This window comes from Trachemys scripta, chromosome 23 (genome assembly GCF_013100865.1).
Source record: "Trachemys scripta elegans isolate TJP31775 chromosome 23, CAS_Tse_1.0, whole genome shotgun sequence".
NCBI classification, from domain to species: Eukaryota; Metazoa; Chordata; order Testudines; family Emydidae; genus Trachemys; species Trachemys scripta.
This window is the reverse complement of record NC_048320.1, coordinates 4,404,066-4,421,844: the sequence shown is the minus strand read 5'-3', so window position 1 is coordinate 4,421,844 and position 17,779 is coordinate 4,404,066. Positions and strand designations below refer to the sequence as shown.

At 58.7% G+C, this 17,779-nt stretch overlaps 2 protein-coding genes across 10 annotated transcripts in view; one reads left to right on the top strand and one right to left on the bottom strand.

Moving 5' to 3' along the window:
- Window positions 1-17,779, top strand: part of LOC117869139 (alpha-2-macroglobulin-like protein 1) — a 777,004-nt gene that overhangs the window by 230,576 nt on the left and 528,649 nt on the right. For 2 of the 6 annotated variants that reach the window (XM_034755676.1, XM_034755671.1), the window contains exons 15-26: window positions 232-381; window positions 951-1,130; window positions 4,975-5,098; window positions 6,457-6,613; window positions 9,849-10,074; window positions 10,307-10,433; window positions 10,966-11,087; window positions 11,640-11,691; window positions 12,289-12,363; window positions 12,770-12,946; window positions 13,403-13,484; window positions 13,766-13,922. The exons of 3 other annotated variants lie outside the window; for them this stretch is intronic. In XM_034755676.1, the coding sequence (XP_034611567.1) occupies window positions 232-381; window positions 951-1,130; window positions 4,975-5,098; window positions 6,457-6,613; window positions 9,849-10,074; window positions 10,307-10,433; window positions 10,966-11,087; window positions 11,640-11,691; window positions 12,289-12,363; window positions 12,770-12,946; window positions 13,403-13,484; window positions 13,766-13,922 (1,629 nt within the window). The remainder of the gene's footprint in view (window positions 1-231; window positions 382-950; window positions 1,131-4,974; window positions 5,099-6,456; window positions 6,614-9,848; window positions 10,075-10,306; window positions 10,434-10,965; window positions 11,088-11,639; window positions 11,692-12,288; window positions 12,364-12,769; window positions 12,947-13,402; window positions 13,485-13,765; window positions 13,923-17,779) is intronic. One more of the 6 variants, XM_034755672.1, reaches the window with a different exon arrangement.
- Window positions 1-17,779, bottom strand: part of LOC117869140 (alpha-2-macroglobulin-like protein 1) — a 582,774-nt gene that overhangs the window by 194,439 nt on the left and 370,556 nt on the right. The window lies entirely within an intron of this gene.

Below are 17,779 nucleotides of genomic sequence, written 5' to 3'. Positions count from 1 at the left end.
GGGGTGTCTATGAATAACTGCAGCTCTCTGAGCCGTCCCACAGTGGTGCTGAATGAGCCTGGGCTGCCTCAACCCCCACCCCCAGCACCGACTCCCAAAGCCCCAGCCCTTCAGCCAGCGGGGCCTAGGGCCAGAGTGACACTCGGTGCCTGCCCCCCTCGCCTGGGCCTGTTTCCTCCTGCCCCTGGGGGTCTCTCTCCCCCTCCCCTGTGACGCGTTGTGCCTCGCCAGGTGAAGCTGGCCTTCTCGCAGGACCGGGCCCTGCCGGGCTCAGAGCTCCAGCTGCAGGTGCAGGCTGCCCCCGGGTCCCTGTGCGCCGTCCGTGCCGTGGATCAGAGCGTGCTGCTCATGAAGCCCGAGGCCGAGCTCAGCATCGACAGGGTAAGTCCAGAGCAGCTCGGCCGCTCACCCGGCCCCTCACAACGAGTCCTCCCCCTCGCAGGGAGGGGCAATGCATGGCCGCTGGAGACACCCCTCGAGGCCACCTCTCCCCGGTCTGGGAGCTGTTCCTATGGCACTCTAGGGGGTCCCCGCTTGCCTTGCCTGTTCTCCCTTCAGCCCTTTCAGTTCCCCCTCCCGGCACCTCCTCACCCCGGCTCTGGCTGGGAACATGGAGCTTGGAGCTGAGATAATGGCCGGGGTAACCGGAGCTCACTCTCCAGGGCAGAGCTGGTCCCCAGGGGTGGGGGCAGGAGAATTCCCTGCCTCCCATGTACAACAGGGTACAACTGGCAAGGTTCTTTGTGGGAGTTGTCCCTGCCCGGGTGATAGAAAGGAACTGCAGCGACAGACGTCCATGCAGGAGATGGGATTGGGTGGAGGGAGGCAGCTGTGCCGGAGATTAGCCAGGGTGATTGGGGAGGTTTATGGAGTGATGCGTCTGTGAGAAAAGGGGCTGGAATTGGGCTCTGGCTTAGCTCCCACGCCTCATGTTGTCTGTTTATTTTTAGGTCTATAACTTGCTCCCCCATTTTCCCCAAGGAGACTATCCCACTGCAGCTCGAGAGCACGAGTCAGGCGATTGTCCATATTTCTCTGAGTACTCTGAATACATGAGTCCCTGGTGGCGGCCTCACAGAAGGCCCCAGTCTGTCCAGTTTTCCAACAGTGACTCCTACCGTTTATTTAAGGTAAAGTAAATGCGGAGGCCAGAGCCTGATGAGGCCACAGTTGCTGACCTGAAGCCTCAAAATCAGAGAGAGAAATATACATAGGTATTGGGGCCAAATCCCCAGCTGGTGTAAATGGTCCCAACACCATTGGAGTCAAAAGGGCCGGATCGCCAGCTGGAGTAAATTGGCACAGCACCATTGAAGTCAATGAAATAACGCTGATTATGCTGAGGGTCTGGCTCATGGAGACAGGGACATGGTAGCGCTAGCTTGCCTGAGATATCGCTGATCATGAGGGGCTGTTGACTCACCTGTGGACCCTAGAGAGAGCTGAGAAACTCGCCCTCAAGTAGTCTTGTCCCTTCGGTAGAGATCCCAGAGGTTGGTGCTGGGCTCTCGCTCTTCGCTTCTGAGTGCCTTAGTGCATGTTTCAAGGTCCTGCCTTGTCTCCCGCTCCTATCCAGTGGGTCTGTGCAGTGCCAGGAACATGAGTGAGGAGGAGTAGTTTGCAATGCCTTCCGTCTGCTGCCGACGTGCAGCTCTTTGTGTCCATCACACTAAGCCACAAAGGTTCAGTCGAGTGCTTTACCCAGGGTCCAGTTGAGGCTGAGGCATAGCAGAGCTATCAGGCTGTTCAGGTAAGGCTGAGATTAGGTTGGGGAAAACAACCAGAAGAGATGGCAGAGATTGTATCAGCTCCTCCCACGAGGAGGTCGCCCACAAGTTTGCAATGTGCAGGACACAATGACTCTGTAGCTGCTTTGAGTTGATCAGATAGCAGCTGTAGCCAGGATGGCATTTCTCCACATAAGTCTGATCAAACTGTTGCAACCTTTTCAGTCTGGAGTGGACTTTGCTACCATTATCCAGGCCTTTGTCACCTCAAGACTTGGGTTACTGCGTTGTGCTCCACAGGGAAAGCACCATCAGTCCGTTCAGAGACTTGGGCTGGCGCAAAACTCTGTAGCTGTGGCTAGTGGGGGGCACAAATGAAAGATTCTGGGGTGTCACATGCCCCCCAGACTCCTCGGGATGCCTGTGGTGGGGACACAGCGGCACTCTCGGTGCGTCCGTGCAGTGCACGGAGTGAAGAAGCCACAGGCAATTCATTCAGATCTGCTGAATCACTCTCTGCGTTTCTTGAAAATAAGCTTTAAGGTTATTCTTGTGTGTTATTCCCAAGTGTTACTTAGTGCTGTATAATATATCAAAGATGTTACTCTTTCCCCTAAAAAGTTCTACAATATCTGAGAAGCAAAACCAAGTAAACTTGAAGTTCAAGTGAGCAGCTTTTAATGTAGATCAGAGGACATATGCCTCCCCAGAAGAGGTGCGGGGGGCATGCAAGGTCATGTCCCTCCACCCCCGATTTTTCAGGATGCCTCTGTAGAGTTGCCAACTTTCTACTCGCACAAAACCAAACACCCTTGCCCCGCCCCTTGTCTGAGGCTCTGCCCCCACTCACTCCATACCCCCTGCTCACTCTCCCCACCCTCACTCACTTGCTCATTTTCACTGGGCTAGCTCAGGGGGCTGGGGTGCAGGAGGCGGTGAGGACTCCCGCTGGTGGTGTGGCTCTGGAGTGGGGCCAGAAGGAGTTCAGAGTGCAGGAGGGGGCTCCAGGCTGAGGCAGTGGGTTGGGATGCAAGAGGGGGTGAGGACTCTGGCTTGGGGTGCAGGCTCTGGGGTAGGGCCAGGGATGAGGGATTTGGGGTGCAGAAGAGGGCTACAGGCTGGAGAGTAGAGCCGAGGAGTTTGGAATATGGGAGGGGGCTCTGGGCCGAGGCAGGGTGTGGGGGTGTGGAAGGAGGTACAGGCTTTGGGCTGGGGGTGCAGGTTCTGGGGTGGGGCCAGAAATTAGGGGTTCAGGGTATGGGAGGGGCCTCCAGGCTGGGACTGAGGGGTTCAGAGGACTGGAGGGGGATCAGGGGTGTGGGCTCTGGGGTGGGACTGGGGATGAGGGGTTTGAGGTGCAGGCGGCTGCTTCGAGCTGGGATTGAGGGGTTTGGAGGACGGGAGGGGGATCAGGGCTGGGGCAGGGGGTTGTGGCCTGGGAGAGGGTCAGGGGTGCAGTCTCTGGGCAGCACTCACCTCAAGCAGCTCCTGGAAGCAGCGGCATGTCCCCCCTCCAGCTCCTACGTGGAGGTGCAGCCAGATGGCTCTGCACACTGCCCCATCCGCAGGCGGAGGCAGCATTTGGGGTGGAGGCAGCAGGTGGAGCCCCCTGGCTGCCCCTACGCGTAGGAGCCAGAGGTGGACATACCAGCTGCTTCCCAGGAGCCGCGCAGCATGGAGGCTAGCAGGGAGCCTGCCAGCCCTGCTGCGCAGCGTCGCCAACTGGACACTCAACGGCCCCAGACCCGCCAAAATCCCTTTTCGACCGGATGTTCCAGTCAAAAATTGGACACCTGGTCACCCTATGCCTCTGGGGGGATGCCCAGTAGCGAGGAGGCAGCACTGCGCCTGGCAGCGGCACTCTCCCTGTGTCCCTGCAGCCAAGGGGAGGGAGGAAGCAGCCAGGTGGCTGGCTGCTGACTGAGCTCTTCCCTCATCACATGGGGCTGCTGTGCCTTCTCTGCTGCTGGAGCCCCAGTGCTGCTGCCTGCTTTGCAGACCATCCGCCCAGGTGAGTCAGGGAGTGGAGGCAGAGGCAACACATGTGACTCCAGAAGCAGGGAAGGTGCAGCAGCCCCAAGTGGCGGGAGAGGAGCTCAGCCATCAGCCAGACACTCTCCTGCTTCCTCCCTCTCTGGGCTGCAGGGACACAGGGAGAGTGCCACAGTGGTGATCAGCAGAGCTGCTGGAGTTGTTAAAAAAGGAGGGGGAAACTGGCTGTGGGGTGTTCTCTGCAGGAGACCGTCATCTAGTCCAACCTCCTGCTCAAAGCAGGACCAACCCCAACTAAATCATCCCAGCCAGGGCTTCGTCAAGCTGGGCCTTAAAAACCTCTAAGGATGGAGATTCCACCACCTCCCTAGGTAACCCATTCCAGTGCTTCACCATCCTCCTAGTGAAATAGTGTTCCCTAATCCCAGCTCGAAGCAGCCGCCTGCACCTCAAACCCCTCATCCTAGACCTGCCCCACTGCAACTTGAGACCATTGCTCCTTGTTCTGTCACCTGCCACCACTGAGAACAGCCGAGCTCCATCCGCTTTGGAATCCCCCTTCAGGTAGCTGAAGGCTGCTATCAAATCCCCCCTCATTCTTCTCTTCTGCAGACTAAATAAGCCCAGTTCCCTCAGCGTCTCCTCGTAAGTCATGTGCCCCTTGATCATTTTCATTGCCATCCGCTGGACTTTCTCCAATTTGTCCACATCCTTTCTGTAGTGGGGGGACCAAAACTGGATTCAATACTCCAGATGTGGCCTCACCAGTGCCGAAAGAGGGGAATAATCACTTCCCTCAATTGGCTGGCAACGCTCCTACTAATGCACCAGAAACCTGAGTCACCCGAACATGTTGACCTTGGAGGTCAATAGATGCTGCAAGGCCCATCTGTTTCTCCGGCACCTGGGGGTGAGTTTGGGGAGGGCAGAGTGACATGGCAGTGAGTGAGGTATTTTGTCGAATTGAATTGCTAGACTGGTTGTTTGTTGCATTGTCCAGGTTGAGCCGTGGGGTTGGGAGGGTTGTTTGTGTGATGAGTTGCTGTTATGTGAGCATCTGGCGTTTAGGAGACTTGCCTCCTCTCATCCAAGCAAACTCACAGATATAGTACCACAGTCTTGGGTCTGCTAGTATTTCAGCTTTATTCCTTCATAGTTACTTTCCCTTTAAATGGGCAGCGAAAAACAGCCCCTTGCTGCCTCTTGTACAGTTTTTTACTGGTTATATTGTTTTCCCTTCTTTCCTTTTTCCCAGGATGCGGCTTTGAAAATTCTCACTAATGCGAACACCAAGAAACCTTTCATCTGCCCTGATATTCCGATCTTCAGGTTCAGCAGTCAACCCATCCTTAAATTCGGCCCTCCAGGAAGTCCAATGGGTGAGTTCCCATCCTTCTTGTTTCTGAAATTCCCTATGGATTCTCCATTCCCTGAAGGCCAGAAATGGGATTGGTCAGGGTGGGGAAAGCCCTCAGAGTCGCTGGGGAGAGAGCTCTATGAAACCATCTGTCCAGAGTGAAGCAGCACTCAGAAAAGCCAACCCGTGTTGGTGGTGGGTTACAGAGAACGTGTTTCAGTGGCGTTAGAGAGAGCACTGACCACCTTCATGTGGAGCCTTGCACTCAGTTTTGGTTGCTGCTCCTGAGCTGGGGAAGGCCTAGAGAAGGGCAATGCTGATGGGGGATTTCGTGGCAGAACGAAAGTTGTTTAGTCTAGAAAAAAAGAAGAGAAGGAGGGGACTTTACTGAGATGTTTCAGAGTCTGATGGATTTAGAGGAAAGAGCTCAGTCCCTGCTTTGGATCTTGCCCCACAATATGAGACCCAGGGGACATTTGCTTGAATGAACAGACAGCTGAGAGATTTAGAACAAATAGAAATAAATTCTGGGGGATTCATTGAAGCTTCAGGAGTTATGGAGTCAGATGCTGTGGCCACAGAGGGTCTGTCTCCGCTGCTAGTAAACACCTGTGGCTGGCTTATGTCAGCTGACTCATGGGGCTCGAACTATGGGGTTGTTTAATTGCAGTGTAGACATTCGGGCTCAGGCTGGAGTCTGGGCTCCAGGACCCTCTCCCCACGCAGGACATCAGAGTCCGGGCTCCAGCCCATGCCTGAATGTCTACACCTCAGTTAAACAGCCCTGGAGCCAAGGGCGGCTCCAGCTTTTCTGCCGCCCCAAGCAGCAAAAAAAAAAAAAAAAAAGACGAGTGGTGTGTGTGAGGGGAGGGCATTGCTGTGTCTAACGCTAGGGGGGAAGGGTGTTGGTGTGTGTGAGAGGAGGGCGTTGCTGTGTCTAACGCTGTGGGGGGAAGGGTGTTGGTGTGTGTGAGGGGAGGGTGTTGTGTCTAACGCTGTGGGAGGAGGGGTGTTGGTGTGTGTGAGGGGAGGGCGTTGTGTCTAACGCTGTGGGGGGAGGGGTGTTGGTGTGTGTGAGGGGAGGGCGTTGCTGTGTCTAACGCTGGGGGGAAGGGTGTTTGGTGTGTGTGAGGGGAGGGTGTTGCTCTGTCTAACGCTGTGTGGAGGAAGGCTCTTGGTGTGAGTGAATGTGGAGGGAGGAAGTGTGCCTAGTGGTGTTTTTGCGGAGGGGAGGGGTGTTGTTGCAGGTGGGAGGGTTGGTGTGGGGGAAAGGCCTCTGTGCCCCTAGAGATGTGTGTGGGGTGGGGAAGGGCCTGGATGTGCCTGACGCTGCCTGTGTGCAGGTGACAAGCCTGGCTACTCCCTTTCGCACTTTTCTAGACTCTTCCTATAGACGCGGGATTTCGAGGCAGAACGTACAAGTGGGGCATGGTGGATTAGGCAATGCCCTGCCGGAGCCAGAGCCCAGCACCGAGGCAGAGCCAGCGCCACGTGCCTACTTCCCAGAGACGTGGCTGTGGGACCTGGTCCCTGTGGGGTGAGTGAGGAGCTACTGCAGACCTTCCCTACGGAGCAGCCTCCAGGCCAGATCCTCTAAAGCAGTGGTCCCCAAACTTTTGAAGGTTGTGCCCCCTCTTCCCCTTGCCCCTGCCCCTGCTCTGGAGCTGGGGTCAGAAGTGGGGCCGTGGCTCCAGGGGGTGGGGGCAGCAAACAGGGGTTAGGGAGCTGAAGCTGCAGCTGAGGGTGGGGCTGGGGCCAGGAGCAGGGCCAGGGACAGAGCCGTGGCCAGGGGTTAAGGCTGGGGGTGGGGGCAGGAGCAGAGCCGCAGCCAGGCTGCAGTGGGGGCCGGAAGCCAGGCCTGCAGCCGGGTGCGACTCTGCCCCTGGCCTCACTCCTGCACCCACCCTCTGCCCCGGGCTGGGAACGGAGCCGTGGCCAGGGGCCAAGGGTGAGGGCGGGACTGGGGTCAGGAGTGGAGCCGCAGCCGTGCCACACTGGGAGCTGGCAGCCAGGCCCCCAGACAGGTGTGGAGCCGTGCCGAGGCTGGGGGCGGGGCCAAGGCTGGGGCGGGGCTGGAACAGAGCTGGGTGTGGGGCAGGGCTGTTGGCGCTCCCTCCCCCCCCATGGATCCTGGCCCGAGCCAGCCGTGCCCCCCCTGAACATTCCTCCATGCCCCCTTGGTGGGTGGGCCCCACAGTTTTGGGACCTCTGCTCTAAAGACTTCCCTTGTTGCTTCTGTGCTGAATCCAAATATCCTGAGTTAACCCCAAATAAAGGCTCCAGACAACAGGGACAGAGAAGGAGCAGTGGGACTACAAAGACTGAATTTGGCACACCCCAGGAAGGGGGACAGCAATGGCATTGCATCACCTTTCTGGCCTCCATATTCCTAGAGCAGCTGAAGGTAGAGTCAGCCCCCAACTTAGAGGAGAGAGACCTTTGTGCTAGCCAGCAAGCACACTTCATGCTGGCTTATGGCTGCTTTAAGCCCCCTTTGTGCTCCCGTAGTAGCCTGAAGGGGCCTTATCAAGGGCAGAACTGAGTCCCGTGTCTAGGCTTGGCAGAATTCAATTTTAATTTTTTATAATTATAATGTTGACAGAGAATGTGTCAGAGCAGTGGATGTGTTATTCCTTGACTTTAGCAAAGCTTTTGATACGGTCTCCCACAGTATTCTTGCCGCCAAGTTAAAGAAGTATGGGCTGGATGAATGGACTGTAAGGTGGATAGAAAGCTGGCTGGATCGTCAGGCTCAACGGGTAGTGATCAATGGCTCCATGTCTAGTTGGCAACCGGTTTCAAGCGGAGTGCCCCAAGGGTCGGTCCTGGGGCCGGTTTTGTTTAATATCTTTATTAATGATCTGGAGGATGGAGTGGACTGCACTCTCAGCAAGTTTGCAGATGACACTAAACTAGGAGGCGTGGTAGATACACTAGAGGGTAGGGATCGGATACAGAGGGACCTAGACAAATTAGAGGATTGGGCCAAAAAAAACCTGATGAGGTTCAACAAGGACAAGTGCAGAATCCTGCACTTAGGACGGAAGAATCCCATGCACTGCTACAGACTAGGGACCGAATGGCTAGGTAGCAGTTCTGCAGAAAAGGACCTAGGGGTCACAGTGGACGAGAAGCTGGATATGAGTCAACAGTGTGCTCTTGTTGCCAAGAAGGCTAACGGCATTTTGGGCTGTATAAGTAGGGGCATTGCCAGCAGATCGAGGAACGTGATCGTTCCCCTTTATTCAACATTGGTGAGGCCTCATCTAGAATACTGTGTCCAGTTTTGGGCCCCACACTACAAGAAGGATGTGGAAAAATTGGAAAGAGTCCAGTGGAGGGCAACAAAAATGATTAGGGGTCTGGAGCACATGACTTATGAGGAGAGGCTGAGGGAACTGGGATTGTTTAGTCTCCAGAAGAGAAGAATGAGGGGGGATTTGATAGCAGCCTTCAACTACCTGAAGGGGGGTTCCAAAGAGGATGGAGCTCGGCTGTTCTCAGTGGTGGCAGATGACAGAACAAGGAGCAATGGTCTCAAGTTTTTTGGTCCTGCCATGCGGACAGGGGACTGGACTCGATGACCTCTCGAGGTCCCTTCCAGTCCTAGAATCTATGAATCTATGAATCTATAAGTTGCAGTGGGGGAGGTCCAGGTTGGATATTAGGAAACACTATTTCACTAGGAGGGTGGTGAAGCACTGGAATGCGTTACCTAGGGAGGTGGTGGAGTCTCCTTCCTTGGAGGTTTTTAAGGCCTGGCTTGACAAAGCCCTGTCTGGGATGATTTAGTTAGGAATTGGTCCTGCTTTGAGCAGGGGGTTGGACTAGATGACCTCTTGAGGTCCCTTCCAACCCTGATATTCTATGATTCCATGATTCTATGAGAATATCTATGTTTATTTTTAAGCATGTTTGGAGAAAATGATGGGAGGTCAGACAACAGGGCAGGTCAGACAGTAATTATTTAATGACAATAGACATTGGTAGTGGCTTTCACTCGGAGGCCAGCAGGCCTAGTGGACAGGTCATGCCTCAACAGTTTTTCCTACCCTGAAAGTCCTGGGATGGACTTCTCTGATGGTGCCAAGCAGTACATTGTTCCCCAAATGAATAGGCAGAGGGGAAGGTAGGGGGACTGGGCCCTCCCTTTTCACCAGGTCCTGGCCCAGCGCCCAAGGGAAAGAGGCATGGAGTGCCTCGCTTGTCTCTTCCTAGCATACCTGACCAGTCTTCTATCAGTTACATATGGGCTGCTTCCGACCTCCCTGCTTTCTCTTCGGCTTGGTTGCAACCTCTATCCCCTGCTAGCGGGGAGTTCCCTATGAGTCCCAGCAGGTCAGTTGGTCCAATAAGTGATCCCCAGCCCTCCTCCCAATGTTCAGTTTTTCTCCCTCATCCGCCTGCTCTCCTGTTAAGGACTTGGGGAGACTGGGATTAGATTGATGTTTGTCTGGAACCTCACCTTCAACCTTGCTGACTTGGGTGACTCTGCCAGGAGGATGAGACTCCCGACAGCATCGCTCTCAGGATCATGGGAACACTCATGCCACTTCACCACATTCAGGTCACAATTCTCTGGGACGGGGACATGAATTTGGAGGATGTCTGTGCATAAATTCTTTTAATGTGGAGACACCATTGTCCACAAGGGACATTCCCTGGGATTCTGTAACATACAGCTGCCATCCAGAGGTTGAGGTGGGATGACAGACAGAGAAAACCTGAGTTACATGTTTGTCTAAAATTGCTTTGTGTCTATTCCGGCCCAGCGAGGGGGGCTCCAAGGATGTCCCTGTCTCAGTGCCCGACACCATCACGGAGTGGAAAGCTGGGATGTTCTGCACGGCCGAGGTGGGCTTTGGGCTCTCACCCACGGCCACCTTTATGGCCTTCAAACCCTTCTTTGTGGAGCTGGCCTTGCCGTACTCTGTGATCCGGGGAGAGGCCTTTGCCCTAAAGGCCACCGTCTTCAACTACCTGCAGCAGTGCATCAAGGTGAGCGCCACCCGGGGCTGAGCTGCTGGGGCCGGTGACCTGGGGCTGGGGAGCTGGGCAGCGGCGCAGGCCTGCGAGTGGCACCGGCAGTCACTGGCTGTGACCCTATGACCACTGGGGTCAGCACATCGCGGTGAGTGGGGCCTGGCCTAAACCCCAGAGGGGTAACGTCTTGGCTGGAGCTGGTGCATCCCCCACAGCCCTAAGGGGGATCTCGTGTTGGGCCCCACAGGTGCAGCTGACGCTGGCCGAGTCTGCGCAGTTCCAGGTGCAGGCAGGCGAGGATGGCGCCTACACCAGCTGCCTCTGTGCAGACGAAGGGAAAACCTTCCAGTGGGAGGTGACGGCGAGCAGCCTGGGTAAGGGGCACTGGAGGCTCTGTGCTGGAGGGGAGGGGCAAGGAAGTGGTGGGGGGCTCTGCACAATGTGGGGGGCAGAGAAGGGGTGCTGGAGCCTTCACACTAGGGAGGCAGGTAGGGGCCTTTGGAGGTTCTGCGTGAGGGGACAGATGGGTAAGGGGCATTGGAGGCTCTGAACTGGGAGTGAGGAGGGCACAGGATGGGGTCGCTGAGGGCTTGGTGCCAAGCGGAGGGGATGAGAAGAGCTGCGGGGAAGGGGGCTGAGAGGACGCCCCAGCAGTGAAATCCCTTACGGCCTAATCGCCATTTCCCACAGTCACCACTTCCCTCCGTCCTTTCCTTCCCCTCTGGCCTTCTCTCTCTTTTCTCCCCCATTCTCTCTCTCCTCATTTTCTTTCTTTTTCTACTATTCTCTCCCTTCTTCACCACCCTTCCCCTTCAAGTATCCTCCCACCCTCGGACACGGACTCCTCTCGGCCTCGGGCAGGGGCGTTGGTCTGTCTAACGGGGTGTCTCCCACCTTGCTCGGCAGGGGAGGTGAACTTCACCGTCAGCACCGAGGCTCTGCGCACCGAGGAGCTGTGCGGCAACGAGCTGGCTGTGGTGCCAGCCCAGGGGCGAGTGGACACCGTGATAAAGCCCCTGCTGGTCCAGGTCAGTGTCTGTTCAGGGCCTCTGGGCAGAGCGGAGGGAGATCCGGGGCCTGGGTCTCACCCCCTGGTGGCCGTGGGCCGAGTCTGCACTTGTGATTGTTCTTTGTCCTGCCACAGAAAATAATACCCCAGCACCACGTCCCGTCCCGGACCCCGACCTGCACTGCCCCATCACGCGGCCCCATCCCAGCGAGATCAGGGAGCTGGCAGGAGAGTCCTGGGGCAGACAGAGACGGGGGTTAGCCCAAACGGGGGTGGCTGAGTGTGACACATGGGAGAGCTCGAGGGGGTGGAGGGAACTAGCAGAGGGAAGCTCCGCGCTGAAGAGGAAGAAGCCGTGAGATCTGTTGGGCTGGGAACAGTCTCCCCGGGGAAGGGACGGGAGCCCCATCACTGGGGCGCTGAGAGCTGGATGTGCCCTAGCCCCACAGCACGGGCTGTAGGGGATGATCCTGCCCTGGCTAGGGGCACTGGCTGACCCAGCAGGCCCTGTCAGGCTGTGACGTGCAGGGTCCCTTCTCCTGACCTTCTGTCTGATGCTCCTTCCCCACAGCCGGGGGGGATCCTGGAGGAGAAGGCGCACAGCTCCCTGCTCTGCCAGGAAGGTAGGATCCCAGCGCCTGTGCGGGGCTCAGTGGGTGTCACTAACACGGGGCGTCTCTTGGCTGTGGCACATCAGTGATGGCTGAGCCACTGGATGGCCCAGCTAGGGGCACGGGAGCCGCCAGGCCCAACCGGACCAGGGGGCATCCAGGCCAATTACCTGCCTGGGTCAGGTCCAGGCCCAGCTGCTTGGGGAAGATGCACCCCCTAGTGGCCAGTTATGGAACCGTCTGCCATGGGCCGAAGGCTCGAGCACGTTCGGCTCCTGCTCCCGAGTCTCACTAGCCCCTCTTGTACCAGCTCCTCTCCCCTGCAGCCTGGCCCCCGTGTGTACAATGCTCCCTGCAAAGCTCGTCACACCAGCTCTCTGGGGCCAGGAGAGGGACGGACTCCCACAGGCAGGACCCTCTGCTGAGAACCCCCAGACCTCGCCTTCAAGGGCACATATGTGCCATGGTTGGGGGAGGTTGGGATTGAGAGAGGGGCTGTGACTGGGCGAGAGCCCGAACAGTGAGGAATGGAGGGATCTGATTGGCTGGAGGCAGATGCAGGTTCCCAACAGGCCGTTAACGGTGTGTCTTTGCCTTCGTGTTACACAGCGTCCGAAGAAATCTCTTTGCAACTGCCTGCGAACATCCTGGCGGGGTCCGAGCGGGCCCACGTGACTGTTCTGGGTAAGGAATTCCCATGCCCCATTCCTGCCAGGGCACGGTGCCCTTCGCCAGCCAGCCAGTCTGTGGCCCAGTGCTCTGATCAGAGAGGCCAGGGTATCACGGATGGAAAAGACCAATGAGGTCTTGGGGGTGTCTGGGGCCAGGGCAGGATTGGTCCCTGCAGTATGTGCTCCAGGGCCTCGTCCCCAGTGAGGGCAATAGACTCCTACGGTGATGCCATGAAGCTGTGCCAAGGCATTGGCATCTTGGCCATTCATCACCACGTATCCACGTAACCCCACCAGGCCTGAATTGAACTGGGGGCTGTGGACCCCGCGTGCCAGGGCTCCACTGACGTGGTGTTAGGGATGGAGCAGCTGTTGTGCAGCCTGGCAAATCTCTGCTTCCCCAACTCCCTTGGTGCCAGGAGACATAATGGGCACAGCTCTGCAGAACATAGACCGCTTGCTGGCCATGCCCTATGGCTGCGGAGAGCAGAACATGGTCCGCTTCGCTCCCAACATCTACATCCAGCAGTACCTGGAGAAGAGCGGGCAGCTGAGCCCGGAGATCAGAGACAAGGCCAAGGGTTTCCTCCAGAGCGGTGAGTGTTCTCCCACCCCTGTGCCCCCAGGGCATGGCGGGGCCATGCGAGGGCCCTGTCCATGCCACCTCTGGGGCCCAGGTTCCAATCCGGACCCAGATCAGGACCCTGGCTGGCTCTGGAGGTCAGGGAATTAGATCCTTGGCCTTTCCTCTCTGGGGCACTAGTTCCGAGGCACAGACTCAGGGTTCAGGGAATGGGAGAGGAGCCCTTTCCCCTCTAAGGGGCGCTGGTTGGGATCCAGCTCCAGGTCGGAGCGCTGAAGCGTTTGGGGGGATCAGGGCCCTATTAAGCCTTAACTCCATCCCCCTATTCAAACCGACCCCTGGAATCTCTGAGTCTCAGTGTCATGGGGTAGGGGAGTGCTAGCGGGCCCCATGGGGCGCAGGCTGGGCGTGGATTCTAGCCCCTGGGAGTGAGCGGATCCAGGACTCGCTGTCTCTCCCGTCCCTGCAGGCTACCAGCGCGAGCTGCTCTACAAACACAACGATGGCTCTTACAGCGCCTTTGGGGAGAGTGACGCCACGGGCAACACCTGGTGAGGGGCCGCACAGCACGGGCGAGTCAGGGCTCTGGGTGGGCAGGGCCTACCGGGCTGCAGCCTGACCCCCAGCCCCACTGCTATTCCAGTCCTGCTCCCCACACAGATCTGCCCCACATACTCACTCCAAACCCCCACCCCGTTCCCGTTCTGGGCTCCCCTGACAGCTCTGCTCACCCCCACAATGCTCACCCCCAGCCCGGTCCCCCACGCACCTCCCTCCTGGCCCGCAGCATCTCCTGCAGAGTGTCCCTCTCATGGGGTCTCTCCCTGCCCAGGCTGACGGCCTTCGTTCTCAAGTCCTTTGGCCAGGCCAGACCCTACATCTCCATCGACGAGAAGCACCTAGAGGACGCCCTAAGGTGGCTGCAGCGTCACCAACAGGAGAGCGGCTGCTTCCGCAGTGTGGGGAAGCTGTTGAACAACGCCCTGCAGGTGGGAGGCTGGGGGGGTGGGCTGATGGGATGGGGGAGGAGGGGACAAGCTGGGAAAGGGGGTGGGGCCCCTTCATGGCAGCTGGTTGTTGTGACCCGTGTTGGTTTGGGGGATTTCCCTGGGTTTTTGGAATGGCAGAATGGCTGGAATAGCCGGGGCAGCGGGTTCTTGCACCAAACGAGGGAGCAGCCCTGGCCCAGCCCCCCGGCTCCTGCACAGCCCGGTCTCCCTGTGGGCACTGAGCAGACCCCGCACTCATTGCTTGGCACGGAGAGCCTGAGGGGCAGGGCCCAGCCCAGCCCTGAAGTCATGTGACTCCCACAACTCCCCATGCGGCTCAGTCAGAAGGGCGGTCGCGGTGCATCATAGTCGGACAGAACCAAATCCATGGGGGAATGGGGGCATGAAGCCAGTGCAGCTGAATGTTGAACCGGTTTGCAGTGGGAGGTATAGATTCAGGTCGCCAACCCGAGAGGCTGCGATTTGGGCCCCGCCGCCCCACAGCAGAATGTTGCATTTCTTTTTTCCCAACGGAAATCGAAATGTTTCAGCAAAAGTTACGTTTTCCCACAAAGTTTTGGTTTTGTGGAAACTGCATCGTCTGTCGAGAAATCATTTCAGCAGGAAATTCCCACCCAATTCGATTCACAGCCTAATTCCTGCCACTTCCCCGGAGTTTGCAGGAAGCTGGGACTCTACGGGAGGGGCCAGGGCTGTACCAGGCCGTTTGGGAGCTAGAAGAAGACAAATCTTAGGCAAAGTCCAGATTCCCGCACGGGAGGACTATTTAATGAGCAGGAACTCGCTCCGTGGGGGCGAATCCCTCAGCTTCTGCAGAAATGGCCCCCGGTCTTCACAGGAAATCTGGCAAATGTCAGTTCAAATCAACTTCCCAGCCTCTGGTTCCAGGGGGGCTCAGATAGGATTTTATACTGAAATTTTATACAGCCTTGACAATGGAGCAGCTACCGCCTCTCCCTATAACAAAGCTGTGGAACTCACTGCCACAGTGTGGCCTCCCTGGCTGCTACAACTGGGGCAGCTGCTTGGGACCCAGATGGGCCTGACAGGTCCCAGCAGGCGGCAGGACCCAAACCCAGCCCCTCGGAGCGCTGGAGCCGGGTCTTCTCTGTCCCAATGGGCTTGTCCTGGGCAGCGGCTCACCTGATCCTGGCAACGTGNGAGAGATAGGGTTGGGGACAGTGTGTCAGGGAATCAGAAAGATTCAGCGGCTTGGCCAGTTTCTGGGTCTGGGTCTGGCTCTGGCTCTCGGGGGGATCTGGGCGAGGCTTGGGCGAGCTGTTTATAGATGGGCCCAGGACACAGGGTGGGTGCCGGGGGACACACCCAGGCGCAGGGGGTCTCTTCTGGCCAGCTCAGCCTGATGGAGAGTCTGTTCGGTGTCTAGTGCTCGGGGGAGGGGGTTTGGCAAGGCTTGTGGGGTGCAGGGTGCGGGTGGCAGTGGGGGCAGGGTTGGGGGAGGTGATGACAGGGTGGCGGGAGGGGGTATTAGGGCCCCATGGGGTGGTTGTCATGGGACACACCCAGGCGCGGGGCATCTCCTCTGGCCGTCTCAGCCTGATGGGGAGTCTATTTGGTGTCTCCCCCGTCCCAGGACCCCATGGTGACCAGGGCCCTCCAGTGCCTCCGGAAGTCGAGCACCAGCGACCTCTACACGCAGGCGCTGCTGGCCTACGCCTTCGGGCTGGCGGGGAGCACTGAGCTGCGGGACGCCCTTCTGCAGAGCCTGGCCCAGCACAGCGTCAGCGCCGGTACCGGCAGCACCTCGCTCTAGTGCTCCCCTCGCTGCCGGCCTCTAGACACAGGGCAGGGCCAGCTGCCCCCCACGGCCCTGCCCACCCAGGTGCCCCCTGCCCCGGGACCTCCTCAGCCTGGAAGGGGAGCTGGGTCTCTGTGGCCCAGTCAGTCCATGGTCTCTGCTGAGGCTGCCAGCGAGGGGCCGACGTGCTGGGCTCTGTCGTGGGGACACTTCTCCCCTCAGAGCTGGAGTGAGATCATCCCGCCACTTCCCAGGGCCCAGCGCACGGAGCGAAGGGGGACGAGGCTGGGTTGCTGCCAGCCTGGGGGGATCAGAGCTGGGAACCTAGAGGGGAAAGCCCCATGTCCCAACACAGCCCTCTAAAGCACCCGGAGCCAGGAGCGTGAAGGGGTCCAGTGGGCTCAGAGCCCATGGGGCAGGGCCTTGCGTAGGCAGCTCCCAATGGGAACGGGTCGTAACCGAGCCCTAGGGAGATGCTGCAGGATCCCAGCCCCCATCCTGTGTTGGGGACATCCCAGCTGGGGAGTGCCTGCCCAAGTCTTCTCGGCTTGGCGCGGCTAATACTGGGAGAGGAACAGGAAGCAGTGGGCTGGTTGTGAACGATGCAGCCTGGGGCCAGCTCCCCATAGGGCAGGAGGTCCCATGGGAGGCCCTAGGCCCACTGGGAGCGCGGCTGGGGACGCAGGAGGTGGCGCTGCCCCACGTCGGTGCTGAGCTGAAGGAGCCCTCGGCATGAGGCCAGGGGGCGCTGGGAGTCCCAGGTTGGGTCCCTCACACTCGTCATGACCACGCCCCAGTGATCTCTGTGCATCTCCTCGGCGCCGTTCGAGCTCAGACTGAGCCGTGCCTGGAGCTGAGGCCTGGCGCGCTCGGTTCCTGCCAGGCCCTGGGGAGACGTCCCCCACAGAGAGGAGCCACCTGCGTGGTCCGGGCAGCTCTGTCGTGTCTCAGCTCAGGTGAAAAGTCCCTTCTCTCCAAGCCCGGCGCGGCGGCTGCAGCTGGTCTGTGCCCGCGAGTTGTGTGTGTCACCTCCTGCCCCGCCCCGAGGCGGGTAAGAAGTGCTGGGAACAGCACGTGGCTCCTGCTCCAGGAAGGGGAGAGGTGGGGGCTCTGCTGCTCGGGACACCAAGGGGCCATCAGGTACTGGGGTGAAACAGCCCTCGGGTAACAGGACCCATCTGTGACATTACAGGGCCCATCTGCGAGGTCCCTAAGACCCTGTGGGGTCTGGTGCTAACCCAGTGTCAGCCCAGCGCTGCCCTTCAGCTGGGTCCAGCTCCCAGCCCCAGGGGGCCCCGCACTCCCTCAGGGGCTCTCTGCTCACCCTCCCCCCCGCCCCGCCCCAGCAGTGGCCGCACTAGGCATAAGCAGACTAAGCAATTGCTTCGGGCCCAAGCAACTCACAGCCCTGCCAGCTCCGGGAGCGGGGGTTGGGCGGGGAGGAGGCCTCTGGGTGCGCCTCTGTCTGCACCATGCGCCCCATCAGGGCTTCTCATCGGCTCCATTTGAGCTCAGACTGAGCTGTGCTCTAGGGGTGCACTGAGGGCCCGTTGGACACTGGACTGAAAAGGCCCCAGGGATCACTCAGGAGGGGGCTGTTAACCCGCCATCAGCTCTGCCCGTGCCCTTTGCCTGGGTCGGGCTCTGAGCAGGGGGCCAAACTAACACAGGGGATCTCTGCCCCCCTCTAGTGGCTGCACCCCAGAAGCTTAGGGGTTGCCAGAAGCCAGTGACCCACCTGGGCTCGGCTTCTAGCTCAGGCAGCAGAGGCTCAGGGGTTTTGAGTCAGAGATCCAGGGTTCAGTCCCTGCTGACGACCCACCCAGGGGTGTCGTGTCACACTTGTGTAGCCCTCCTGTGCGCTGTGAATCAGCTGCCATGTCCTGCCCCAGAGGTGGCTGTATTCAGTGGGGAGCAAGAGTCCCGCTGGCCCGGGAAGCCCCTGGGGCCCCTTTGGAAAGCAAACAGGTGACCCACTGTGTTGTAACTGCAGCCGTGGGGCTGCCCTTCCCTCGGCCTCTCTCCTAGGGGGACAGCTGCACTGGCAGAGGAAGGTGAAGGCCCTGCCCAGCCCCTA